This window comes from Dioscorea cayenensis, chromosome 19 (assembly GCF_009730915.1).
Source record: "Dioscorea cayenensis subsp. rotundata cultivar TDr96_F1 chromosome 19, TDr96_F1_v2_PseudoChromosome.rev07_lg8_w22 25.fasta, whole genome shotgun sequence".
NCBI classification, from domain to species: domain Eukaryota; kingdom Viridiplantae; phylum Streptophyta; class Magnoliopsida; order Dioscoreales; family Dioscoreaceae; genus Dioscorea; species Dioscorea cayenensis.
Window position 1 is genome coordinate 21,870,538 of NC_052489.1, and position 27,760 is coordinate 21,898,297.

Sequence of the window (27,760 nt, forward strand, 5' to 3'; positions counted from 1 at the left end):
TTTGGAGATGGGAAATTAGAGACAAAGACAAAAAAGTGCTAAGGCGTATAAGGGAAAAACAATTAAAGTGTTTATGCCTGACACCACACCTCTTCATAAGAATGCACCAAGTGTCGCTTAATAAGAACATTAGGGGATGAAATTAATATAGAGTATAGATAATAATAATAATAATAATAATAATAATAATAATAAATAATAATAATAATAATAATTTTTTAATTTTTAATTTTTAATTTTTAATTTTTTTATAAAAAAAAATGTTCATAAAACTAGTCTTGCCACAAGTTTCAGGTCTCTCTCTCTAGTGACTCTGAACCCCAGTTTTGAAACCCTAATTTATCAGTGATAGATCGAAGCCATGGAGAAACCCCAGAAGCGCAAACGAGACGATACTCCTCCTCCTCTAGACGCCGGCGACGCCACCGTCGAGAATGGCGTCGACCTTTCCCTCCTCGAGGCCATCGAGAAGTCCGCCCAGAACGGCGGCACCGTCGCCGTCCTCGACCTCCGAGGCCTCAAGAAACTCGTCCTCTCCTTCGAGCGCCGCCTCCGAGACAACCTTGAAGCCCGCGTCATGCACCCTGACCAGCCCGATCGCTTCGCAGACTCCGAGGTTGAGCTTCACGAAGAACTCGACCGCCTCAAGGCCCTTGCCGGCGCCCCGGAGCTATACGCTGATTTTGTCGCCCTCAACGTCGTCCCCTCCATTGTCGGTCTCCTTGGCCACGAGAACTCCGACATCGCCTCTGATGTCGTCAACCTCCTCACTGACCTCACTGACGCCGACGTTCTTGAGGATAACGATGAGCCCGCCGCTGCCCTTATCGACTCTTTGCTCACCAACAACGTGCTTGAGCTTCTCGTCCAAAACATTGGCCGCCTTTCCGAGGCGGACCCTGATGAAGCCGCCGCTATCTACAACACTCTCGCCATCATTGAGAACATGATCGAGGTCAAGCCTGCGGTTGCCGAGATGGTCTGCGAGCGCACCAAATTGCTCCGCTGGCTGCTGGGGAGGATCAAGGTCCGGGAGTTCGATGGCAACAAGCAGTATGCTTCTGAGATTCTCGCAATCCTACTGCAGAACAGCCCCGCTAATCAGAAGAGATTAGGGCAAATGAATGGTGTTGATGCAGTGCTCCAGGCCGTGGCTATGTACAAGTCTAAGGATCCGAAGAGCTCGGATGAGGAGGAGATGCTTGAGAATTTGTTTGATTGTTTATGTTGTTTGTTGATGCCAGTGGAGAACAAGGAAAGGTTCATGAAGTCGGAGGGGGTGGAGCTGATGATCATTATAATGAAGCAGAAGAAGTCTGCTTATGGGTCTGCTATCCGAGCTCTTGATTTTGCAATGACCAAGTATCCTCCCGCTTGTGAACGGTTTGTGGATGTGTTAGGCCTCAAGACGGCATTTGCGGCTTTCATGGGTAAGGCAAGTGACAAAGTTTCAACTTATCTTCTCTGCTTGCTAAAGTTTTGACTTTTATTTGTTTATTTTAAACAAATGGATATCTTACATGTCTAGAGTGATCATAATGTAGCTCTTACAAGCTTCACCAATTTCCCGGTTCAAGAATGGTTTGAAATATAGATGTAGTGCATGCAATGAAATAAGAGATGATCAGCAAGTTTGGATAAGATTTGATATGAAATAAAATTTCTTCTCAATTTCTTCTTATTAGGTCTACCATAAGGATTTTGTATTAACAAACTATCCTAGCAAATAGGGTATAATCACCAAAATAGTCCCTGTACTTTTCTCTCTCTTTCCTTTTGGTCCCTCAGAAATGCTCCTAACTAGTCCCTCTATTTTTGAAAATGTGCCCACTTAGATGTAGTGCACATTTTCAAAAGTAGAGGGACTAGTCGGGAGCATTTCTAAGTAGAGGGACCAAAAAGGAAGAGAGAGAAAAGTAGAGGGACCAACTAGGGTATTATACCTAGCAAATAGTCTTGCTTTTGAAGAAATTTTGCCTAGGATATTTATATTTGGATTCAAGTTTCAGTTTTGACAAGCAATTGGTTTCTTAAATTTGGTTTTTGCACTTTCTTCGAATTCATTTCCAGTACCAAAAGATGGCCAAAGGCCGCTTGAATGCTCTATGTTTACCAATATGTAGCATATTACTTCCCACCATATTGTGTAATTTGCAAGACGTAGCACATAGCTACATTGCAGGAGAATTTTCTTGCTAAGCAAAATAAATGAAAGGTCAATTAAGATTTCATAGTTCATGTCTACTTTTCAATTTCTTTTGTCAATTGTCAATAATTTTTTTCTCCTCATATCCTCATTACTCTTCATTGAGCAAAAAAAATGCTAACTAAAATTGTTAAATGCCTGCATTACTTGCTTCATGTGATGCTGATATCCTGTTCATTTTCTCCCTCAAAGTTCTTCCTTATTTTTGTTTTTTAGCTGTGGTTGATTTTGAAATTATTTATATGTTTAGATTCCTATGAGCAAGAAAAATAAAAAAGAGCGGTATCAAGAAGAGCTAGAAGAGCGTATTATCTCCCTCATTGCATCATTATTTGGTAAGAAGGCAAGTGAATTTATATCTTTGTTTTCTACATTAGGGTAGGCTTGTTTTCATGGACTGATTTGTGTGGAGATTTTATATTATAACTGATTTGTGCGTTTCCATATGGACTGCTGTGGATTTGTACACTGTAAAGTTAACATGTTTTATGCAGGGATATTCTGATTCTTATATTTATTTTTCGGTGGCTTTGGGATGATTTGTTCTTTTGAACTCGAGCTTGACTAATCTTTTGGTGCTCTGAAAATTTCCATGTATAGTTGAGCAGTGAACTTTTTTCGCTAATTCCGCCACCTACACAATATAAACTATATAATGCATATCATTTTCTCCTATTAAAACAAATTCATCAGCAAGTGTGTTCATTCTTGCAAAGCTTGATGACAACCGAACCGTCTCTTAAAAATCAAGAGTTCAATCTTTTGCTTTGGCTAGATTCTTGCTCTTTTACATATGCTGTCATTGCCCGTCAATAAGGTTCTTTCGTCATGTTATATATGGTTTATCTTTACTATTCCGCCCCATTTTCAATCAGGTGGAATCGTGAGGGGTTCAAGAAGAGACAGGTTGTTAAGCAAGTTTGTAGAGAATGAATGTGAGAAGATTGACCGTCTTATGGAACTCTATATGAGGTAAATTGTGATTGGTGTTCATGTGAACCCTACAAAACATGCTCTTGCTTGATATGTTGTAAGTCGGTGTCATTTTCTGAGTTTTCTTCTGATGGACTACTTTGATACACAGATATTCTGATAGAGTTAAAGTTGAGTCTGAAAGAATGGATGAACTTGAATTGGATGACTTAGAGGTCATTATCCCTTCTCCCTGTATGTTTTCAATTTTTTTGTGTTATTTAATTATTTATCTTGCTTGAGTATTTGTACAGATGGATGAAGAAGAGCGCTACAACCGGAGACTGGAAGCTGGTCTATACACTCTTCAGGTGGGTAATTTCTTGGTTTACTTGTCTAATTCTTTTTCTTCTTTATTTTTTCATCTGTCTAAAATTCAGTGTATTGGTTCTGTTTTTTAACAAACTTATCCTTCCGTTACCCCTGCAGTTGATTGCAGTTATTTTGGGACATCTTTGGTCATCCGAGTATGTATCATTCATTGTGTTTATTCAACTCCAAATCGAATTGTCTGTAACTGATGTTTTCTTGGCCCTGTTTAGATTTGATTAAGAATATGATTTGTGGATTGACCTTGACTGCAGGCACCCCCAGATGCAATCTAGAATCGAACTACTTCTTAGACAACAAAGATTGAGTAAGAAGGATGTGAAAGATATACTTGTGGTATGTTTTTTTGGAAGCCTTGGTTGCAAAATGAATGTTGATAATTAGATAATAGTTAATTTGAAGTACCCTGCATTTTATATAGGCTTTGAAAGTAATTCAAAATTGGCCAATTTTGAATTAACCTAACTTTCAAAGGCCTGTAGAAGTTTTATGGTCTTGGTCTTGCAGCAGTTTCTTCCATGTGATTTTAAACTGAAATGCTAGAATAAATCTAAAGAGGAAAATATGATCTTACTATTGAATCTCTACGCATGTTAAGATTGATTACTCAACAAAGCAGAAGGATTTATGTGTGTCTTGAGTATTTTGCCTGTTGCCATTCTTGGTTAATATGTTTGTAGCATCCAAATTTCATAGGACATGGGGTTGTTCTTGTTATATGTGTTTGTTCAGATTGCATGCCTTATCACCTGGATGTCTGTTGCTTTTTTATAGTCCTACATTTGGCAATATTAGTAATTTTGTCGGTGTTGGTTAGCTTAAAACTTATTATTTTGTTGAATGATATTCTTAGTGCCTGTTATAATCTGTCATGCAAAAAGGTGTACCATCATTATGTGTCCATGTGTTCACTCCCTACCTCCCATTTTGTTAGCACGAAATATTTTGTTTGGTCAACGTCAGGCAAGGGAGAAAAAAAAACTGTTTTAGAAAAGATAAACTCATTAGAAGATATTATTAACTCTTTTGGAGACTATGTAATGTGTTTTTATTTTTTTTTATACTGGTAGAATTTGGACTTGGAATATTGCCTGTGATTGAATTCCTTTTAAAATTTTAATGACACATAAATCATAACTCCATGTATGGTTCCATTACCATACAATAGTGGGTTAGACACCATGCGCCATTGTATTCAGTCTCTGCAGTGTCGTACAACCATTGTGGAGATATCCACAAACAATAAATGGTTGGAAGAGGCTACTGCATGCAAGCACAATAATGGTGCACAATAAATGAAAGTGATCCTTAATTCAGAAAGAAATAAAGATTCCCATAAGAAAAGCCAGTGCTTTTAGTATTATCACAGCAACAATGCAAATTAATTGGTCTGCCATGATGAGATATGTGTTACCACAGCTATTTTTTTTTTTCTCTCTTGATACTGCAGGAGTATCATGACAATATCGGAGATCTGGAAGGACCTGAAGAGAAGGATCGCGCACAAGCTAAAGTTCAAAAATTCATTACAGCCTTCGGAACCTAAAGCCCCCCATGGAACAATTAAAGAGAATTGCAGTTAAGGAACCAAGGGTAAATCACAATTAAAGCTTTTCCAATTAGAGAGCTAATGAATAGTCATTAATCCCTTGTTAGATAATTAATCGTGTGGATTCTTTTTTAGCAGATGGATGTTGCTGCAATGAGTTGAACTCACATGACAAGTTCATCTCAACTCTTGGGAAGCAGATGGATTTGCCATCTAAAATATGCTGGAACTTGTGGGAACACAATTTTTCAGACATCTCTCTTTTGTTATCCTTTTCCCAACACTTCCTCTTTTCATTTTGATTGTAGGTGTTATTTTCTGTGGTCAAGAAGCTGCCAAGGTGATTGCACATTAAAGAGATCACTAAAATGTCTGGAAGAATGAGCATTACTTTCTTTAGAAGAGAGACTTGTCGAATGAGATGATGCTTATCTATGTGAAAAATTAGCATTGTAAAAATTAAGTTCGTGGAAATGACCATGCTCATTAGATTGTGTGTTGAATTTGTTGATAATTTTCAATTAGTATCTGAGTTGTACCAGCCTGCCCAAGGTAGTTCAATTTTTGCCTCATGATATTTGTGGTCTATAGTAATTGTTTTGTTTCTTTTCTGGAGTGAGTTGTGCTAATATACGGATGGTTCCAGCACTTATGTGTGTGGGTCTTATTTTATTTGCCTAGCTGAGATTTGTGCACGTTCTAATGACATTAGTCGAGCAAGCCGCTTATCTTAAGTGCTCTGTTTTCTTTTATCTGGGCGTTTGTTATAATAGATCCTTATATTAGCTTGTTATTAGTGAGCCATATATGAAGTGTGTATTTTCCGTACTCTCTTGCATATTTACCTTTGTAAAATTTGTAATTGCTTGCACGCTGATTTAGAAGCAGGTTTCTTTCAAATATACTGTTTGGTGGCATACTTTTCTAGTGCCATGTTTTATATATATATATATATATATTGAAGGAATAAGTACATATATATATATATATATATGGAATTATAGGGGTTTTCTGATTTTATTTTTTTAATGTGTTTTGTAGCCGCACTTGGTAATTTAGTTTGGAGATAGCACCTGAAAGATACCAGAATTCCCACCGACTTCAAACCCACAGCCTCTGGTTTTAAGGATGGCATAAATGAATATAAAGATGGAAAAATTGGATACGTAACTTAACAAAATATTTATTTAAATTTGTACATCTCTAGATGATAGGAGTCATCAATCATCATTGTGGCAGCTTAGTATTTTCATACCAATCACTATTGTGAGTAGGTGTTAGTGAAGTTATGACGGAATCATTACATGCCAGTGAAATTATTTATGGAGCTATTACATTTAGTGATAGATACCTAAATAATGAGTGACCATTTTCTTTACAGGAGTAATGACCTACCCTCATATAGGGCAATGGTCTTTATCTCCATTTAAAATGGCATAAATGAATATAAAGATGGAAAAATTGGATACGAAACTTAACAAAATATTTATTTAAATTTGTATGTCTCTAGATGATAGGAGTCATCAATCTATCATTGTGGCAGCTCAGTATTTTCATACCAATCACTATTGTGGGGTAGACGCTAGTGAAGTTATTTACGGAATCATTACATGCTAGTGAAATTATTTACGGAGGTATTAGATCCAGTGATAGATACCTAAATAATGAGTGACCATTTCCTTTACAGGAGTAATGACCTACCCTCATATAGGGCAATGGTCTTTATCTCCATTTCAAATGTCATTTATACCACCCCCTTTCCCTTTTTTTTTAAATTTTTTTTTATCTCTTTTCCTTTTTTTAAATTTTTTTTTTTTTTTTATCTCTTTACATCTCAAATTTTTTTTAAATTTTCACTCTATTCATATTATATAAATATTTTATAATAAAAATATCAAAAAATGTCAAATATTATTATATATTATATAATTTACAAAGTTAATTAATAACTATTAAATAAAATAAATATTAAAGTAAAATGTTTAATAATTTAATTATAACAATTAAAATAAAATTCATACTCAAATATTTTACAAATAAAAAAATTATTTACTTCATACATATTAATTAAATAATGAATTATTAAATTAAGATATTTAATTTAAATATTTAATTATATTAACTAAAATTAATAATAATATTTAAAATAATTTATAAATAAAAATGTAGTTATTATAAAGTCATTATAAATAACTCCCTATATTTTATATAAATATCAATTTTTTAATGCAAAGATATAAAGATACATAAATCACTATCTCTAAAACGAAAGGTAATTTTCATTACCATTTCTATTATCTTATTTTCATTATCATTATTTTTATTATTTCCAAACCCATTACCGCTATTCCCATTCCACCAATTAAACCCACACAACTAAACTCAATTTGATTGAGTAAATTGCCCATCTATGTTTTTGCCATTCTTCTATCACATGATTTTTTTTTTTAGGGTTATATATGTAAATCCAAAAAGGTTATTTGAAGTATATATATATATATATATTATCTTTGTACATTTATCTCAAACTTGACCATAGATGTATATATATACAAAAAAAATGAGAAAGAACATGTTAAGCATGCCAGGTCCACTTCATCTCATCGTCCGTCATTTTCATGCTTGTTGTCATTTATAAATTTCATTATTACCTCTGGCTTGACAAAGACAATGTTGCAGAGCATAAATGGAGTTGTTATCTCAATTTCTCATTCCAACAATTTGAACCCTCATTATGCACTCACTCCCCACATTAATTATTGCAAGAGGCATAATTAATTGAAGGGCCGGGAAACATTCCAACATCTTGGTTTCACTGTTCATTTATATTAATTATTGCAAAAAAAGCATAATATATTCATTGGCCATCTATTTTTTAAATTAATCCCTAATATTATTATTTAAATTCTATATTAATTCTAATTAGTATTTGACATAATAATTTATTTGAAATTAAAATTCAAAGCGGAGTTTGATCGTTTGACAGAGGATCCAACACTAAAAGTGGATATATAGACTTAAATAACACTTTGATTTTTTTCAAATAATTAATCTCAACGCCATCTTGTCTAATTTACCTAGTCCTCATTACCTAACTACATGTTAGATGTCACCCATTCACATAAACTTTTGGGATCTTCACACCAACATTAAAAATTATACATAAATTTCTACATTAATCTTAAATTTCATTTAACATATCAGTTATTCTTCTAATCTTTGTGTTTCATGTAATTTTGACGGCACTGAACACCGAAAATTAGTAATTATTACAAAAAACACTGTTGAATATGTATAAAATAATATTTGGCATTGAGTTTTCCTATTTTATATTTTTGTTATTTTGTAAATGTTTTTGCTAACAGTATTTATTAGCCATCTTTTATATATATATATATATGTGATCAATGAAAGGCTTCCATCCTTGAAGCACATCAAAGCACACAACATCATATATTCATTCAGTCATTTCAAGTTTTCAACCGAAGAAAAGAACATTAAAATGAAGCTATATTTTCAATCAAAGGACTCTACTTGATCTTTGTCTTGATGGCTTCTTTGTGATCTTCTTCTTCTTGTAAGCCCTCTTCCTCTCTGGCTTTACAAGGTCCTCCAAGCTTCTTGCATTGCCTAAACTTGTGAATGATTTGGACTTCCCTTGGAAATGCTTTGATAACCCTCTCCTATTTTTCAATTAATATAATTTACTTTAAATTAATTGAAAAGAAAAACATCCATATACACACACACACACACACACACACACACACACACACACAAAAGAGAGAGAGAGAGAGAGAGAGAGATAAAGAGAGACTAACTTGAGAGGAAGAAGAGCCATTAGAGAGGACATATGAAAGAGATGTCCTTCCTCTTCTTCTTCAGGCTTGTCACAAGACAAAGAATGCAAAGAAGAATAAGAAGATGATGAAGTTGTTGTTGTTGTTGAATCCTCCATGAAGTTAGACATTGAAGAATTACTAGAAGAACAATCCTCCATTCTCAAACACCAAATCAACTGAAAAACTCTTTGAATGTATGAAGAGAAGAAGAAGGAAAGGAGAAGATAAGGGTAATGAAAGGGCAGGTATTTATCATGGTTTAAATGTTTTCATGCAAGAAAAGAAGGGAAGATTCCATGTTATCCAATCCATGTTGCACTATTGATAGAAGGAAGTTGTACTTTGGGAAAAAAGAGAGTGGATAAGACCTCCACATCCTCTTGTAGCATATGCACACTTGTTATGGTTATCCATGGTTTCAAATTGTCAATTAATTTAATTAATTGATATTGATTTTTCTTTGACATTTTTACCCCTATTCACATGGCCAACAAGTTTTTGTGAAGAGTTTATAATGGGTTTATAAGTCTTTTTACAAGATAGACATGTAATACAAATATTATATATACCATATAAGTCTGTGAACTAACTTTTGATAGTTATTACAATAAATTAAGTTTTATAATATTTTATAAGCAACACCCCTTGAGAACAACATTATTATTTATATAATAGCATTCAAGTTTAGCATCTCAATAAATATTAGCCACAAAATTAAAGAAAAAGCCCAAGTTGGTTAACTACATATAAATAAATACCCAAGGATGAAACTTCGAAGCTATACCAACAAGGTGAGCAAACCTCATTCCATTGGCTCACAAACTCACAAGAAAACCAATAAAGTCATCATCTCTCATTCACTCATACATACATACAGACAAACATACATACATAAATACATGCATATATATATATATATATATAAGTCCTTAAGAAGGGTTTAAGAACATAAATTATTTAGTCCATGAGCAAACATATATACTAAGTAAGAGGAACGTAGAGAAGGATGAAAATGGAGGGGAATATATCTATGGATGAGCAGTGAATAGCAGCCGGTTTTAACAGTGCTTTGTGCAGAAACATCTGCGACGAAAGCCGCGGCATTTACCGCCGTGAAAGCCCTCCGTCTTGCAAACATTAGCACAGTTGCTCTCCCTCAGACAGGTACCCTTGAACTTGTGGCTCTGTGACTCACATGTCCTCCCTTCCACCACCATTACTGTCCCTATAGACATATATATATATATATATATATATATATATATATATATAAACACATGTTATTGCATGTCAGGGTAAAGAATTGAGTTTCATATAAAGTTTATGTAAGAGAAAGGGAGAAATTAAACAATAATTACTACATGTTAGAGTAAACCAAATGAAATTTTAATTTGTATGTAGTTCATGTGTGTGTGTGTGTGTGCATGTGTGTGTGTGTGAGGTTAGATATTAATATAAAGCAAGCTTAATAACGAGAACCAACTCAGATATCACTGGATGTTATAAAGATTATAATTAAGAAAGAAAAAAAGATAATATAGTGTATGTTGAGGTTATATATACATATACATATATATAAACTTTATGATGAAGGAGGATAAAGGGAGATCAGGTCTCTCTATTTACTAAGTATTATTCCTGTTAGAAAATCTTTGAAGAGATTTTGGTTGTTTAATGATCAAAATCTATAACAATGAACCTTTCATTCAAAACTTCTAAAAAAAAAAATTTAAGAAAAAAAAAGCAAAGAAGCTTGTAATTCATGAAAGGTACGTATACATGGAAAATAAAGTAGGGATGAAAGAATAGAACCAGAGGAGATCATGAGAAACAAGAACAAGAGAACAGTGATTGAAATCACTCTTGGAGAGTATCCTCCTTCCATTTCTATATGAAAATCAACACACACACTAAGAAAATAAACCCAAGGAATGAAGTACTTATGAGATTACTGGTGATGAGTGTGGCTTAAATAGAGGAGAGAGAAAAGAAAAAAAAAAACAAAGGGCTTGAGTGTGAAGACATGGAACGTGACCAATGTGTCATTTCTTTAAAAAAGGAGAAGCATGGATCATTTTTTTCAAGAAGTGATAATGTATTAATTGATGATAAAGTTAATAAAGATCTTGAGATGTCTAAAGATGAGATGGGTGAGCAGATCTTCTTTTTGGACAAAAGAATATTTTACAGGACTTTCATATGAATCATATCATTATGACACCAAAGCAATGTCTTTTGAGTTGTGAGCGGCTGCTTTCTTTATATTAAGATCGTTCTTTTTTTTTTTTTGGTCCAAGAATATTATAATTCTTTGGGTAGGTATGGATTTGATATATATATATATATATATATATATATATAGCTTGCTTATTTGTTAAAAAGAATCAAAAGGACCAAAATAATATGGCCATGTTATATAGTAGGAAGAAAAAAACACAAACCAAGGAATATTTTTTATTTGTTTCTCGTTTATTAGTCCGGGTTTTATTATTTGTAATGTTTTATTTTTTGTAATGTTTTGATTTAATTCAAGTGAGACATTATTTTGAATATATATAGTTAATTTGTTTATTGGCTAATACTTATAAGGCTATTCTCTGTTTCTCTGTTTCTTTGTAGGTTATCTATTTTATCAAAATAAATAAAATAAGGCTATCTGCACATGCACTTATAATTTTTATTGAGAAAAATTATATGAAGAAGCATATATGCTTGATATCTGTGACATAGTAAATATATGTTTCACACTTTTAGATTTTATCAAAATTGAACATGGTAAACGTAAAAATAGGAAAAAATATATATAATTATTTTTATTATTTTAATAAAAAACAATTATATGTTTGATCGATATGTATTTACATATTTAGATTCATCCATTTCTAATCAAAGTTAAATAATGAATTTTACGCTAAAGTGCATTAAAGTCCAATGGAATGATTGAGAAAAAGTGTGTTTTTGATATAATTATTTTCCCACTATTTTCCTCTTGTCATGTATCTAAATATAGGGGTGCAATCGAATCGAACTGAGCCGAACTTTGAAGTGTTCTAGCTCAGCTGTACAGAATTAGCTACATGCTCAAGCTCGATTCGAGCCCATACTTGTAAACTCGAGCTTGGTTCAAGATAGTAAAATTAAGCTCGAGCTCGCTTCGAGCTCGGCTCGAAAAAAACTCATTTATGATAAAAACGAGCCAAGCTTGAGCTCGAACTAGCTTCGAACTTTTATTAATAAATTATTTTTAATACATGAATCCATTTATACTTGGGAAAAATGCATATTTAGCAAACTCGTTTAGTAGGTTTGTAACTAGTAGCTAAGTTCATTATTAGGTTTGTTTAACATATTTGTTAGTACGTAGGCTGGCAAGAAAGCTCATTTACCAAGCTCACGAGCCTGGTAATGAGCTTGATAAACAAGCATGCTCGTGAGTAGTCTCGCAAGCCTTACCAAACCGAGCACCATGTGGCTCGAGCTCGACTCATTTAATAATTCGAGCTCAAATGTTTAGCTCGAACTCGGCCCATTTACTTAATGAATGAGCTTTTTCCGAACCAAGCTTCAAGTAGCTCGCGAGCGACTTGGTTCATTTGTTCCCTATCTAATTATCTTTGCTTTTACTATTTTTCTATATCTAAATAGCAAGATTTATTTGGACTAATTTTAAAAACCACTGTATCTAAATCTATCCACTTGGTATTTTTAGCCATTAAAAAGCTGAGTGCATTTTAAATCAAGTGATTCGATCACTTCACTTGGCAATGGTTAAATAGGTCATATATGTAATATATTTAAAGAAATGCACATAACTAAGGCCAAAAATGCCATTTGACTATTTAGATATGTTTTGTTATATAAAATATAGCGCTAAAAACAAATCAAGCCACTCGCAAGCTAATCGAAGCTCGATTTGAAAAAAGCTCGTTAATTAAGTAAATGAGCCGAACTCTATTGATGGTTGGATTCTTTCAGTTGTTTATAATCCTCATATTATTTCAACGCAAGCTAAAGTTTGGACCGAACTCTCAAAACCCTCAAGTCTCTGGTTGCCATGGTTTATGGTAGGTGATTTCAATGCCGGCATTAGCTCGGAGGAGAAGCAAAGAGGGGGGAGTTTCACTCACTACATAGCTCAGTCGAAAAACTTTAATGACTTTATTTTCTTTAATTGTTTTTCTATTTGGGCTTTTTTGGGGTCTTCCTTTACATGGTCCAATGTTCAGGGGGGTGTGCTAGGAGATGGGCACGGCTGGATAGATTTCTTGCCAAACTCAACTGGTTAGGGTTTTTGTTTCTTATTATGTTTTGCATCTCTCGCATATTTCTTCGGATCATGCCCCCTTTTTGCTTAAAATTTGTTTTTGTTTTGGTTTGAAAAATAAAATTTTTCGCTTTGAAAATTTTTGGTTGGCTTACAAGGGTTGTCATGATTAAATGATTAAAGCTTGGAGTTTTGACCCTAAAACCTCTCCGCTTCATACCTTTTCCCACCTCCTTGCCTATACTAAAAACCACCTAATTTCTTGGAGAGCTTCAAGTGCTACTTCTTTGGACATTGACATTCAAAATATAGAGAGGGATATCATGATGTTAGAGAAGCTAGAAAGCTCTGCCAACCCAAATTCCTTGGATGATAGGAGCCTCAAAGCTTTGAGCAATAGACACTCGGTTCTACTTAAGCAGAATAACATTCGCTGGGCTCAAAGAGCTCACATGTTATGGCTTAAGCAAGGGGGGTCTAAACTCTAAGTTCTTCCACAACATGGCCCGCATCCATAGCCATAAGAATAGGATCTATGTCCTTATTGATAACTCTGGTAATTCCTTATCTAACCAACAAGATTTTGAAAATTGTTTTACCAGTTTCTTTCAAGACCTTTGGAGGTCTAACTGTAAATGGTCATTTGAGGACCTAACCAAAGCCCTTCTGCCTGATCACAAAACCATTTCTACTAAGGGTAGCATCTTCCTGACTAAACCAGTAACCTATAGAGAGATCCTTTCTACTCTTAAATCGATGGCTAAAGGTAAAATCCCTGGGCCAGACGGCTTGAATGTAGAATTTTACCTCTTTTATCGGGATATTATCAAGGATCATCTCTATCAGGCCATTTCTCACATTTTTTTTTTCATACTTCCAAGCTTCCGAGCTCGTGGGGTAAAAATTACATCGTGCTTATTCATAAATCTGACAACCCAAAGGCTGTTTTGGATTTTTGACCCATATCTTTATGCAATGAGTCTTACAAAATCATTTAAAAAAATTTAACTACTCGTTTGAAGCATGGTATGCATTCCCTTGTTGGGCCAGAGCAAAGTGCCTTATTAGTTGGGAAATCCAGTTTTGACAACATAATTGCTGTGCAAGAACTTGTGCATTCCTTAGAATAGCCCCCTAGGATGTTATTGAAAGTTGATATAGCTAAGGCCTATGATATGGTTAAGTGGGAAGCTGTTCTTGCAACTTTTTACCTTATTAATTAAGTTTCCACTAATATGGATTAATTGGATCAGGGCTTGCATTTCTGGTGCTTATTTTGTTGTTTTGATCAATGGTCAAGCTTCTACTTGGTTTACTAGCAGTAGAGGTTTGAGGCAAGGGGATCCAATTTCCCCTTACTTTTTTCCTCTTTTGTCTCAAAATCTGTCCGCTTTGTTAAACCATGTCCTTTATCATAATTCGATCTCGGGCTTTAACCATAGACTTTGTAGGAATTTCAATCACATGATGTTTGCGGATGATTTGATTGTCGTAACGAGGGCTTCCCTATCGGTGGCTGAGGATTGTAGGCTTTGTTTGTCTATTTATAAAGATTTAATGTGGCAGACTCCAAATGTGAGTAAATCTACTATCCATTTTCCTAGTTGGACTAATAAAAAGGTTTGTAGAGCCATAGTTGCCATTTCGCATATGAAACTGGGTTCTTTTCCTTTCAAGAACTTGGGGTTCCTGATTGGGCCTATGAGAATTAGTAATTACTGCTTTCAACTATTGATTGATAGAGCTCAAGATTGTGTTAAAGCGTGGAATCACAATCCTATATCCTTGCCTACCGTGCTGTGTTGATGCCCCACAGTTCTGGATTCAATTTTAGATCAAATCTCTAGGATAGCTAGGAATTTCCTTTGGGGCGGGAGTTGCAATTGTAGCAGCTTCCACACTATGGGATGGAGCACTACTATGTTTACCAAAACTGATGGGGGGTCTTCGTATAAAAAATGTAAGGAATGCAAAAATTTCCTTAATGGGCAAAACTATTTTTATGCTTTTAAACTCTGAAGATAAAATTTGGGTACACATTTTTAATTTAAAATATGGGGCTTTTCATAACTGGAATGGAAAAATTATCAAAAATGCATCTAGTTTTTATCAAACTCTTTATTCTTTCGCTTCCAAAATCAAATCCAATTGCTAGATCAAGGAGTGTAATCCTAGCAATACTAATTTTTTGGCTAGTCCCTAATTTTTGATATCCCAATTACTTTTAAACCAACTTTTATAAAATAAGCATTCAGTTGGACAATATCTCAATAGAGGATTGTGTGAATCACCACTCTGTAAACTATGATATATTGATGAGTGTACAACATTCATATTTATTATATCACTTTGTATACTCATTTGGCATGAATTAGAGTCATATCACTTTGTACACTCATTTGGCTTAGGGTAGCATTTTAAGACGAGAGAGAGCCAAAAGAAGCATTTCATACCTCAAACGATGAAGTTGGAGCTCTCTCGGCATCATTTGAATAAGGACTAGGCAAAATTGGGTGGCTTACTGGCAGTTTACGGCCAACCTTACGGTCGTAAGTCAATTCCAGAGAACCTTGTGGGCATGCTTATACCCGTATAGGAGATTTAGAGCCAAGTCATAGGGCCTTATGGGCAAGGCTTACTCCCGTAAGGATGTCCGCAAAGACCATCCAGAGGAGCTTAAGACCATAACATACGCCTATAAGGGAAGTTGCAAGAAGCAGAACATTTAAGCTTACGGCCCAGCGCTTACGGCCATAAGCTGTACCACAACATAGACAGAGGACCTTATGGACATGACTTACCATCATAAGTGTTTCCGTAAGGCTCGCGACTATCTTCTCCAGCTCCTTTATCCCCTTGCCCTTACGTCCATAAGCAATTCGTAAGCAGTGGGGTATAAATAGACCTAATGAGGATTTTTAGGGCATCCAATTCTTTTCTTTTAGGTGATTGTTAGATGCAAATTTAAGAAAGATAAGAGACAAATCTCCAGCACCTAAAGAGCAATTTTAAGGAGGATTTGACTCAACACTTAGGGGGTTTAAAAACGTAGCCATCAAGTTCACCTTGTTGGGGTGCTTGGAAGCTTACTTAGGGTTTCCTCACGATTCTTCATTGGCACAATTGAGAAGGAGGTTTTCCATGGAATTCATGTTTCCTCCTATTATTTGTATCTTGGATGCTTACCCTCCATTAATAGAGGGTCAATTAATAGATGTTTGGGCATAGTTAAACTCTAGGGTTTATACTTTTGACATTGGTTGTTAGATCTTTGATGCTTCCTAATTGCAATAATTTCTATTTTAATATAATTATGTGATTGAATGCTTGATTACTAACAAGGCGAAAGCCTTAGCCATCATGTTTGGTATTGCTATGTGACGAGAAGAAATTCCGACATAGCATAGACTTGCCACAATTTGAGAGGATAGTGAATACACCTCTAGTTAGAGTACTTTGGAGACTTTGTCTCTCGTAATCCTTCCAAGTGAGTTAGTGATAATCTTCGTGCTCTTTGCAATCATGTGGAGTGAATTTTAGGAGAAATCACATTTTTGCTTTGTATTCGGATTAGGGGTAATCTCTCTCTCTCTGGGGGAGATTATCTATTTAAAAGATTGTCATTAGCCCACAATATGGTTTCCTAGGGCATTAATGTGATTGTGTGGATGTCTATATCAGCTCTGCACCTATTCAGTTACTCTCCACCTGAGAAATTGGGGTTTAATATAATTCTGGAAACCTTTCAGTTCAAATAGGATTGCATGTTTAGACAACCTTTATCTTGTACTTCATAACCCTAGAGGGATACTAGGCCCAGAAGTCGTTTTCTTTCTTGACTTATCTCCTATTATTTCCTGTATTTTCTTATCTTTCCTTGCTTTTGTTCACACATATAACATTCGATCGTTTAGGTCATTTATCAAGTTTAGAGTTATTACTAGTATTCACTTTCTTCCTTGTGGACCGATACTCTGCACTTACGCACACTTTATTACACAATTGGAATGTAAACTTGCGTCCCTATCATATGTGCAGCTTGTTGTTCAGGGACAATGTTGATTGATCTCTTATGAACAAGTGGTACATAAATAGAGAGAGCAAAAAATTGGCTTAACCAAGGATCAGTGAATAAGGATAACTCGTGGGAGGGATGGCAATTTCTTTGGAAATTAAATTGTATCCCTAGAGTTAAATGCTTGATGTGGAGGATGCTGCATGATAGAACTCCTACTTTTGCTTATTTATACAAGCTTAACATTGGTCCGGCTAGGGAGTGTGTTTTCTGTGGACTAGAGGTGGAATCGGATGAACATATACTATGGAAATGCTAGTAAAGTAAAAGGACTTGGATGATTATTAGCAGATACTCGGGGTGAATCTTGCGGGAATTAGTCAATTCACTGATGGGAATTGGTTAACGGGGAGGTGGAAAACCAAATGCGGAAATAAAAAAATTGAAGGAAGTGTTAGATTATGGAGCTTGGCTACTATAGAAAGCTTGTTGCAATAAGGTATTCAGTAACAAGGCTCCAAACTTTGACATCATCGGTCAATAGGCAATAACTATGGTAGAGGAAATGGCAAGGGAGTTAAAGAACAACTTAGGTAAGTTAACCCATTTTCCTTTTTTTTACTTCATACTCTCTTTTCACTAATGCTGCTTGGATTGAACGAACTCATTGTTGTGGCATAGGTTTAGTTCTCGTTAATAGTGATAAGGTTGTAATCCTTGCAGGTGCAAATAGCAGCATGGAAGAATAGAGTCTTCAAATTGAAATGAAATCTATGGAGAAGACGATAAGGAGTTGCCTAGACAGAGATCTCCAACGAAGTCATATTTATTCAGATTGCACATGTGTATGAGAGTTGATTTACAGAGACAATCTGGCAGTGGATTGGCAAGTAAGAGAACAGATTGTGGAGATTAGAAGACAAATAAAAAGTTTCAGTTCAGTTCAGTTGGACTACATTCCAAGAAATCTCAACTGTTTGGCAGATAAACTGGCAAAGTTCGTGTTATTTAACCCAGCCATTTCCTTATTCCACAAAGGTCTTGATCTTCCAAATTGGCTGGTGGAGGCAGCAGTAGCCAGCAATCTCAAGTTTTAATACGTTTTGTTGTTTGTTTTTTCTTGTTGTTTGCTTTGTTTTCTAGTTTCTTGTTAACTTTGTAGCTCCCATCAGCCAAAAAAAAAAAGTAAACGAGCCGAACTCAAGCTTAACTTTTGAGCTTGAAGAATTAATTTAGCCGAGCTTAAGCTACAAATTATTCAGCTCATTAAGACTTGCGAGCCTACTCATTTATCAAGTTCGTGAGCAAAATCACAAGCTTACGACTGAGCCTGCTAAATGAGCTTACTCATGAGCCAGCTTAACGAGCTTACTCACAAGCTTAAATAAATCTGATAATGAACCTCACAAGACAGTCAATCGACATTTATTCTGGGAAGAGTCATTTCAGATAATATAATGGCCACACATGAAGTTTATTATTACTTGAAGAGGAAAACCATAGGTGTGGAAGGTTTAGCTACTCTTAAGCTTGACATAGCTAAAGCCTTTGATCAAGTTGAGTGAGAATTATTAAACTTCATGCTAAGGGAATTACGTTAACAGAGCATTGGATCAAACTTGTTCACATGGGTATCTCTACAGTTGAAAATCGGGTTCTGGTTAATGGGACATTGTCTGAACCTTTTAAATCCTCGCTTGGCCTTTGTCAGGGAGACCCTTTACCGCCATAATTGTTTTTCCTTTGTGCGAAGGTCGTTCCATTTTGCTGCAAAAACTTGAACAACAAGAACTAATACATGGATGTCAAATTTCCAGGCATGCACCATTAATCACAAATCTATTTTTTGCTGACTACTCCTTGTTATTCTTCCAAGCAAAACCACAGGAATGTATCTAAGTGTTGGAGTGTTTACAGAAGTATGAGAGAACATCTGGCCAATAAGTGAACTACAACAAATCTGAAGTCCTTTTCAGTAGGAATGTTACTATAGAATACAGAGACTACTTGGGCAATTTACTCTAGTTCGAGTAATGCAACAACCAAGTAAGTACCTGGGGTTGCCTGCAACTATTGGAAGACACAAAAGGGAGGTGTTTTACTATATCGTATACAAGATATGGAGGAGGTCGCAAGGTTGGAAACACAAGCTGGCAAAGAAATGTTGCTAAAAGCTAGTGCACAGTCCATCTCAATCTATCGATTAAGCTTATCCTACTTCCAAAGGCTACGTACAAGGAACTTGAGACCATACTCAACTATTTCTGGTGAGGTAAGAATGGATCAACAGAGAACTGTGTAATTTTCCATTCTTAAGGAAAAACTATGTAGGCCAAAGAATGAGGGTGGAGTTGGTTACAGAAAGGTTCATGAATTTAACCTAGCTCTGCAAGGGACGCAAGCATGGAGACTAGTTAAGAATCCAGACACATTAGCTGTAAGATTGTACAAAGCTAGATACTACCCATCTTTATCTTTCATGCAGCCAAAACGAGGAGCTAACTTGAGTCTCATAAGGACTAGTTTGCTTACAAGGCAAGACACTCTTTGAAAGGGACTAGTTTGGCTAGTAGGTAATGGAGCGCATGTGAACATTTGGCATGATCCTTGGCTCCTAGTGGTGAGTAATCCATATGTAAAAACCCAGTAGATATTGGGACGTGAAGACATGAGGTTAAAAGATCTCATGTCACGCCTCGAACCCAGTCTACCGACCCCAGCACACTGACAAACAACCTCATACCCACAAGGTCGAGACCAAGTGAGCATGCAATGGCTCAAAACTTATCCCAAAGTAGCATATACATCTATCAGAAGTACCTATTTAAGGCAAAACTATAACGTCTAGATACAAGATAAGAAAATCAAACTAACAAGGTTTAAAAAAAACAACAAAAGTACAATGCAAGTGTTTAGGTCTACTAGAAGACAAAACATTATTAACTGAAAGAAAACTAGACGACGCTTCATTCAACGACCCTCACTAAGCTATCCGCCAACAAACCCTATGCCTGATCTAAAAAATGGCGAGAACACATTTATGAGCTCAAAAGCTCAATAAGTAACCACTAAATATATTGGAATCACATGAGTTCTCAAAAACTCAACACTTAAGTACAAGTACTATAACATAGCACAATACTTACAAAAAAATAATTCAAAACAGAATACTTCAGCAAAAATACAAGCTATGTCAAATAATATAGAATATATGTCTCCCAATTCATTATTGCCAAAACAAAATATCAAAAATCATTTATTTAAACATGGTGACCCGAGTCAGAGGTTCAGAATTCATTTGTTTACCCTTAATGATCCGGACAGATTGCCAAAGGCGTTATTTTCCACTGACAGAATGGTGTAAAACTATAGTTTCTTAATATAGTTACATGTCGACACAGTCAATGTTTAACCCCCAGTGAAAGATTTATCGCATACTTAATTGGAGACTATAATTGTTATGACAAAATATATCATATCAGCAAACAATAATTAACAAAGTCCAGACCAAGCAAATACGGAATAAATCGCCTAGTAAAAATCCTAACAATTATATGATCCCATTTTTATAATATCAAAATAATCAATTATTTACACTTGAACCAATAATTTATAAAAATTATAAAATAATTGAAAAACCCAGATAATTCAAAAATATAATTAATCAAAAAACAAATAAATATATAAATATTTCAGATAATTTAGCTAATTCAAAAAATATCATTAATTCAAAATTTTAAATAATTAAAAGATAATTTTGAAAATAATAATAATTAAAGAAACACTAATTGACTAATCAATAGTAATCTAATTATCCAAATTAAATAAATAAAATAATTAAATTCACAAATTTAGCTAGTGTCAAAAGATGTATATACATAGGTATAATTTATATGTGGTTACTTACTGTTCGCTAAATTTCCAAAATCCAAATTGGAGCCCAACTAAACTCTCAACAAAAGATCTATAGGATGCCTTATTTCTTTTATTTTGTACAAAAGTTTCTTTTATTCCCCAACCAGGTTAAATACTGGATGGGCGAATCAGCATATTTGTGTTTTACTTCGAGTAATTCTTCCTCAACCTCTTGTGTCTCGTACTGCATGGTTCCACTCTGCAAGAACTCCGAATCATTCTCTTAAAGCTCATCCTCTTTATGATAAATGATTTGCTTGCCCCGAAATGACCCAGCCCAATAGGGAACTCCCAATTCAGTGGACCTTTCGATACAATTAAATAGATTGCCAGACGGGCGCCATATTCTAGGAGCCCAAACTATGTGATTGAATAAATCCCCCTTTATCTGTTGCAGTCGAGGGATCCTTCTCCTTCCCATTCTTCAAACTCTGATTCGTATTTTTCATATTGAAATCTCTGATCAACGATAGAACAAGATCCATAGCATCATATCTAACTGATTCTTTGGTTCGAGTAATGTCACTCGATTATTATCAAACTGATTGCAATCTTTTTCTGTCCTCACAACTCAACTCTCCACAAAAGATCCTATAGACATAAAATCAATTGAATAATCCTAATATCAAGCCAACTTAGTCTCTGTTGGTGAAAACTTAGCAAGTTCACTCATAAAAACTAGTCTATTAAATGGTAGTTCTGATAAAGCATGTGGCAGTCTCTCGTTCAAGCTATCCCAGATCTCACCACTAATTAGGAAAAAAAACCTAAAAAAATCAGCAACATAACCCATGAATCATTCTAACACATTTAAAACAAAACATTAATAAAAAAAACCAAATGCATCCCCTCTCCACACACAACCCAAGAAAGTAGAAATCAATAGAAGATTGGAAAAAAAAAAAAACAACTCACTATTCAAAAGGACATAATGGAAACATGGAATAATTGACATGGTAGACACCTACTAATAGACTCGCGTAGGATGTATATATATATATATATATATACATATAACAACACACACATAAAATAGAGGTTTAATGTTAGCTTGTTTAAAATCTCCTCTCCACTGACATTAAATCCGAATCACCTAATGACATACTTAACTGTACAAAGACCACCCACTAATAAAGTTTTGGAATAGTTAAACCATCATCAACATGCATCCCTAAATTCAAACAAATGCAACGGAGACTCAATAGAACCTCCTTTAAACAAATCAATTAGAGAGATTTGCATGAAGACGTATGATCATGACCGACGAATATTTAAAAGTATACACACATGCTTTTAAGCATTAAAATAGACATTATAGCATCTAGTGAAACTGACAACACTCTAAAATTTAAGATTTTAAGCATTTGCACAAAATTTCAGACACATAGCCAAGTCAACAAAACTAGGGTGATAGGCTAACCTTGAATTCAGAAACCACTTGAACCCATGCTTGACAACCACGCTCACGGAGAACTTCTAGTCCCTTCCACCCACATCACTATAGCAATGAAAGAGATAAAAAGCTATGAAATAATCTGTTTTTTTTTTAAAAAATAAAAGGATCACAAATCGTGAGAGGTTGCATGGAATGTGGCTGACGGTTGCTAAAAGGATAAGATTGGGTTTAAAAAACAAGAGGTTTAAAAAAACTATAAATAATAATAATAATAATAATAACTGGGGTCCACATCTCATTACGCCTACCGGAGGATGGAATACAATTCTAATCCAATCTATCTTTTGTTAAGAGATGCACAAGCTATTCTCCAAATCCCCCTCCCTATGCAGCCACTCATGGATCATCTTGGTTGGCAGTTCATAACTAATGGAGCTTACTCAGTCAAGAGCGCATATAGGACCCTTATGATGGTGCGATCTCAACATCCTCCTTCTGAAATATCTCAAATATAGCAGCATATATGGAAGCTATCAATCTCGGCAAAGATATGACTTTTCATCTGGAGAGCATGCCACAACATCCTACCTGTAAGGTTTGTAAAAAAATTTCTTTTCTTCTTCTTTGACTGGTTTGACTAGGTGTTTGGTGAGTGGGCCCCACTGTTTGTTTCATTGCCTTAATTTCCGGATCTTGCCTGATTGTGGATTATTGGTTTTTCCTGTTTTTGATTAGTGGAGGCTTTTAATTGAGTTTTTTGGGTTGCTTTTATAGGCTTAGCTGTGCAACCAATTTTTTTGCTCTCCAAACTCTCTTATCCTTGAAACGACTCAACCTTGGCCGAATTTTGGTGTCATTTTCTTTTCTTTTTATGCTTGGTTTTTTTGAGTGGAACTTGTCACCAACAAGCTTAGAGGTAAGCTTGTTATTTTCTTTAGAATTCTGAGATTTTTGTATTGTCTTGTTTTAATTGTTTTGTTAGTGCCAAGCATGTATGTTTATCTGAGAATTTATTTGAGCATGTTTTTCATGTCATTGAGTGTTTTTTTTTTTGGTCATTTTGAATAATTATGTGTAGCATGCCTTTGTAATTTTAAGCTTAAATTCCATGTGTGCATGTTGCAATATAGAGAGGTTTGGAATTTGCAGCCTTATTTTGTTAAGATTTTATTTATCTCTCATGACTTTGCAAGCTTGTATCTACCAAGGGATGCCTATGATTTAATTATAATATTTGTGTATGCATCTTGTAAGTTTGGACAGGTAAATTAGCATTCATGTTTTAAATTATTTGAATATAGGTTTTCATGTTTGTAAGCTTGACATTGTGAGTATCCAGCCATGTTATAAGTTAGTTGATTATTTGTTGTTATGTATATAAATATATGTGTATGTGTGTGGGTATGCATGCATTTCATGATTTAGAAATTTCTTTTCATTGAAAATTCGTCCAAATCATGTGTCCATGCTAATGTTAATTTTATTTTTAGTATTGCTTAAATGCTTGTGGTGCATGTTAGAAATATTAATTTATATTCAGAATCATGGGATTGTATTGATTTTAATCTTGGAAAGCTAATTGTGCTGGTGTTATGTTTAAAGCTTTTATGGAGAATTTTAATTGCTTAGCTAAATGTTTTTGTGAAAACCTTTAATTGCTAGCATGAACCGTGTACTCATTTTTGGCATGCTATTGTGTTGGTTTGTTAATTGGCAAGTGAGTTAAGTATTTTATTTTTGGTAGGATAACAAGCTTCTTTTAAGGTGCATGGTTGTTCTATTGTCATGCTAGCTATGAACTCTTTTATTTGTTGAATTAGCTCGGGCTATAATTGTAATTTAGGCCCGGCCCAAGTTTTGTAACCTAAGTTAGATTATTCTGTTTGGGTAGATCCATACCGAGCTGTAGTTCGCGGGACTTGGTGAACCCAACTCTGTAGCTCGAGGCCAGGTAGGCTCTCGCACTGTATAATTCCGTATTTCTGGCAATAATTATTATTTAATTATTGCATTGTTTGATAATTTTATTTATTTGCGTGGTATTTATGTTTATTTATTTATTTTCTTATTTGCATTATTTATTCAGTAATTCCTCTGTCTGTATTCCGTATTTTCTGCGGTTTTTAGTACATCTCCATTTCTGGCTCGCCCAGCTAGGAGGAGTAAGTCCTAGCCATGTGCACATGTTTTCTGTAGTAGCGCTACCCCCGACTGCGGTCGAAGATCCGGCTACGGCTGTTGATATTCTGTTCTGTTCTGTTCCGACTTCATAGTCGAAGATCCAGCCTCGTGCTGTTGATTTCTGTTATTAGCCATGGAGATGTATTTCTGCGTGTTTTTCGTGTTTTTGGATTATTCCAGTATTCTGCGTATTTTCTGTATTCTGTATGAAGCATGAGCTATTATTCTGCAATATCTGCTATACTTGTTGTTTATCTGCGATCCTACTGGACCCTTGTGGCTCATGCACTCTGTGTATTCTGTTTTCGCAAGAGAAGATCAAGTTTAGGTCTGGGGGGTGTCAGAGAGTCGTATTGTCTGCGTTATCAGTATCTTGTTATTACCTGCTTGTGAGTGTAAGACTTGTATTCTGATTGTATTTGTAATTTGCGAACTGTTGGGTTGTATTTGTATTCTGTAGGGCTGCTAAAGTCCGTACTTGTAGTATTTCAGTTTCCAGTATCCTATTTGTGCTTTTGTGTTCTATTCATATCTGCTTGTTAGGGTTGACTCTGACCAGGTTTTTAGCTGAGGCCTTGCACCCAGTGGGGCCCAGTCCCATTGGATGCGGCCGATCTGTCCGCGGGCCCGGCTGTGGGGCTGGGACGTGACACTACCAACCAGATCCACCCAACATTGGCGACATATAAATGAAGAGAGACACTGCCGGTCTGTCATGAAGAGGCAAAGACAATACAACATGCCCTATTGGAGTGCTTCTTTGCTTGCGAGGTATGAGCCTTGGTTAATTTAAGAGCAACACTCCCAGAAACCGGATCTCTAAAGAAGCGTTGGATCATGTTCGTAGAGCAAGCTACCTAGGAAGAACAAGGTAGAAGTGTAGTCGTGATGTGGAGTATTTCGAACCATCTCAATGAGCTTCTCTAAAAAAGGAGAAAATTGTCTCCCATAGCACGTGTTGTTCAACAAGAAAAGGTAGTGTTTGATCAATGGCAGGCCTTATATGTTACACCTTCAAGCTATCCATATCCGGAATTGACATTCATAGATGGTTTAAACCTCAATGTGGATGAGTAAAATGTAATGTGTATGCAACATGAGAGGCACAGTTGACACAATCCACCTTTGGTGCTCTCATACGACATGATGAAGGCCAATTTATAAAGGTCATACATGGGCCACTCCTCTCCCTAGATCCCACACTAGCGGAAGCTTTAGGGTTGCAAATCACTTTGCAATGGTTGCTTGCAAATGGGGTTGAAGATTTAGATATTGAATCGGACTCACAATAAATAGTTAAAGCGCTTAATAATGGTTTGCCTATCGAACACTCATTATTAGCAGTGGTTTTGGGAGACTGCTTATCATTGTTTTTTTTTAATGATGTTGTCATTCATTTTGTTAGAAGGTCAACCAACCAAGCTGCTCATGCTTTAGCTAAGGCAATTAAGAGTAGCACAAGTCAAATGGAGTGGGCTTTTAAACCCCCCAAAACAAAAATTCATAAGATATGCAATCTCTTTTGATTTGCTCAGCTTCTTTATTAAGGTAAACGAGCAATTCCTAAGAACAATTCCTGAGCTCACAAGGTAAATGAGCAGAGCTTGAACACCACTAAGTTCGGTTTATTAAGGCTCGTGCACAACTTATTTATAGTATCATTAAAGGCTCGTTTATAAAAATCATTAAAAACTCATTTATAGTATCATTACAAGCTCATTTATATAAAGCATTTATATATTCATTTATAGTAATATTAAATAGTTATTAATGAGATCAATAATAATAATGTGTTAATGCACTGTATGCGATAAGGACTCAAGTGTACATACCGATCGCGTAATAAAGTGTGCGTAAAAGCAGAGTTTTTGTCCACAGGGAAGTAAGTGAATACTAGTAGTAATCCTAAACTCAAAAAATAGCCTAAATGATCAAATGTTGTGTGTGTGTGAACAAAAGCAAGCAAATATAAGAAAATACGAAAAATAATAGGAGAGAAGTCAAGGAAGAAAACGATGTCCAGGCATAGCATCCCTCTAGGGCTATAAAGTGCATGACAAAGGTTATTTAAGCATGTAATACTATTTGAACCGAGAGGCTTGCATAATTATACTAGACCCTAATTTCTCAGGCGAAAAGTAATTGAATAGGTACAGAGCTAAAACAGGCATTCACACAATCACATTAACACTCTATGAAACCTTATTGTGAGCTAATGACAATCTCTTAAATAGATAATCTCCCACGTAGAGAGAGATTATCCCTAATTTGAATAAAGAGTAAAGATACGATTTCTCCTAAAATCCACACCACATGATTACAAAGAACACGGAGATTATCACTAACCCACTCGGAAGGATTGCGAGAGACAAAGTCTCCAAAGTACCATAACCAAAGGTGTACTCATTATCCTCTCGAGTTGCGGCATGTCTATGCTAGGTGAAAAAATTTTCTGTCACGTAGCATTCAAACACGTAATTAGATTTAAATAGAAATTATTAAAAATAAGAAAACAATTAAAGCATCAAAGATCCAACAATCAATGTCAAAAGTATAAGCCCTTGAGTTCAATTATGCCCAAACATCTACAAATTAGCCCTCCATTAATGGAGGGCAAGCATCCAAGATACAAATAATAGGAGAAAACATGAAAGCCATAAAAAACCCCTTCTCAATCGTGCCAATGAAGAATCACTGGAGAAGCCCTAGGAAAGCTTCCATGCACGCCGCCAAAGTGAACTTGATAGCTATGATCTTCAATCCCCTTGAATGTTTATCTGAATCGCCCTTGAAATCGCCCATTAAGTGCTGGAAATTTGTCTCTTATCTTCACTAACTTCGGCTCCAAGAAACACCCAAAAGAAAAGTATTAAATGCCCTAAAAATCCTCATAAGTTCTATTTATACTTGACTGCTTCAGGGCTACTTACGGGCGCAAGGACATGGCCGTAAAGGAGCTGGAGAAGATGACCGCAAGCCTTATGGGAACACTTACGACATTAAGTCACGTCCGTAAGGTCTTCGGTTTGTGTTACGGTCCAAAATATGGCCGTAAGCGATGGACCATAAGCTTCACTTGTTTTGCTTTTT

At 35.3% G+C, this 27,760-nt stretch overlaps 3 protein-coding genes and 1 long non-coding RNA gene across 7 annotated transcripts; 2 read left to right on the plus strand and 2 right to left on the minus strand.

Annotated features, from left to right (window-relative positions):
• Positions 1 to 300: 300 nt before the first annotated feature.
• LOC120249813 (beta-catenin-like protein 1) lies at positions 301 to 5,729 on the plus strand. Of its 4 annotated transcripts, none has more exons than XM_039258477.1 (9): positions 301 to 1,435; positions 2,457 to 2,541; positions 3,082 to 3,178; positions 3,291 to 3,354; positions 3,433 to 3,489; positions 3,608 to 3,645; positions 3,763 to 3,844; positions 4,959 to 5,101; positions 5,193 to 5,729. In XM_039258477.1, the coding sequence occupies exons 1-8, from the start codon at positions 362 to 364 to the stop codon at positions 5,052 to 5,054; spliced, it is 1,593 nt and encodes a 530-aa protein (XP_039114411.1). In that variant the 5' UTR covers positions 301 to 361; the 3' UTR covers positions 5,055 to 5,101; positions 5,193 to 5,729. The 4 variants fall into 4 exon arrangements, with proteins under 4 accessions (XP_039114411.1, XP_039114410.1, XP_039114413.1 ...); XM_039258476.1 differs by having other exon boundaries at positions 5,196 to 5,729; XM_039258479.1 differs by having other exon boundaries at positions 4,959 to 5,086.
• A 2,752-nt stretch (positions 5,730 to 8,481) lies between these two features.
• On the minus strand, positions 8,482 to 9,282 carry LOC120250296. Its single transcript, XM_039259095.1, has 2 exons — positions 8,879 to 9,282; positions 8,482 to 8,740 (listed from the first exon to the last, which is right to left on the minus strand). The coding sequence occupies exons 1-2, from the start codon at positions 9,055 to 9,057 to the stop codon at positions 8,578 to 8,580; spliced, it is 342 nt and encodes a 113-aa protein (XP_039115029.1). The 5' UTR covers positions 9,058 to 9,282; the 3' UTR covers positions 8,482 to 8,577.
• Positions 9,283 to 9,613: 331 nt separating this feature from the next.
• LOC120283696 (defensin Ec-AMP-D2-like) lies at positions 9,614 to 10,874 on the minus strand. The gene is made up of 2 exons (XM_039290412.1): positions 10,712 to 10,874; positions 9,614 to 10,124 (listed from the first exon to the last, which is right to left on the minus strand). Exons 1-2 carry the CDS (start codon positions 10,782 to 10,784, stop codon positions 9,958 to 9,960), a joined length of 240 nt encoding a protein of 79 aa, XP_039146346.1. The 5' UTR covers positions 10,785 to 10,874; the 3' UTR covers positions 9,614 to 9,957.
• Positions 10,875 to 23,271: 12,397 nt separating this feature from the next.
• LOC120283773 lies at positions 23,272 to 25,322 on the plus strand. The gene is made up of 3 exons (XR_005543341.1): positions 23,272 to 23,405; positions 24,381 to 24,440; positions 25,214 to 25,322. It is a non-coding gene; the product is annotated as an uncharacterized LOC120283773 (long non-coding RNA).
• The last annotated feature ends 2,438 nt before the right edge of the window (positions 25,323 to 27,760 follow it).

Coding starts and splice junctions, on each gene's coding strand:
- LOC120249813 (XM_039258477.1), top strand. CDS start 362: ATGGAGAAACCCCAGAAGCGCAAACGAGACGATACTCCTCCTCCTCTA. Junction 3,179..3,290: donor CTTATGGAACTCTATATGAG/GTAAATTGTGAT, acceptor TTTGATACACAG/ATATTCTGATAGAGTTAAAG. Junction 3,646..3,762: donor GGACATCTTTGGTCATCCGA/GTATGTATCATT, acceptor CCTTGACTGCAG/GCACCCCCAGATGCAATCTA.
- LOC120250296 (XM_039259095.1), bottom strand. CDS start 9,057: ATGGAGGATTGTTCTTCTAGTAATTCTTCAATGTCTAACTTCATGGAG. Junction 8,741..8,878: donor ATGGCTCTTCTTCCTCTCAA/GTTAGTCTCTCT, acceptor ATTGAAAAATAG/GAGAGGGTTATCAAAGCATT.
- LOC120283696 (XM_039290412.1), bottom strand. CDS start 10,784: ATGGAAGGAGGATACTCTCCAAGAGTGATTTCAATCACTGTTCTCTTG. Junction 10,125..10,711: donor GTTTCTCATGATCTCCTCTG/GTTCTATTCTTT, acceptor ATATGTCTATAG/GGACAGTAATGGTGGTGGAA.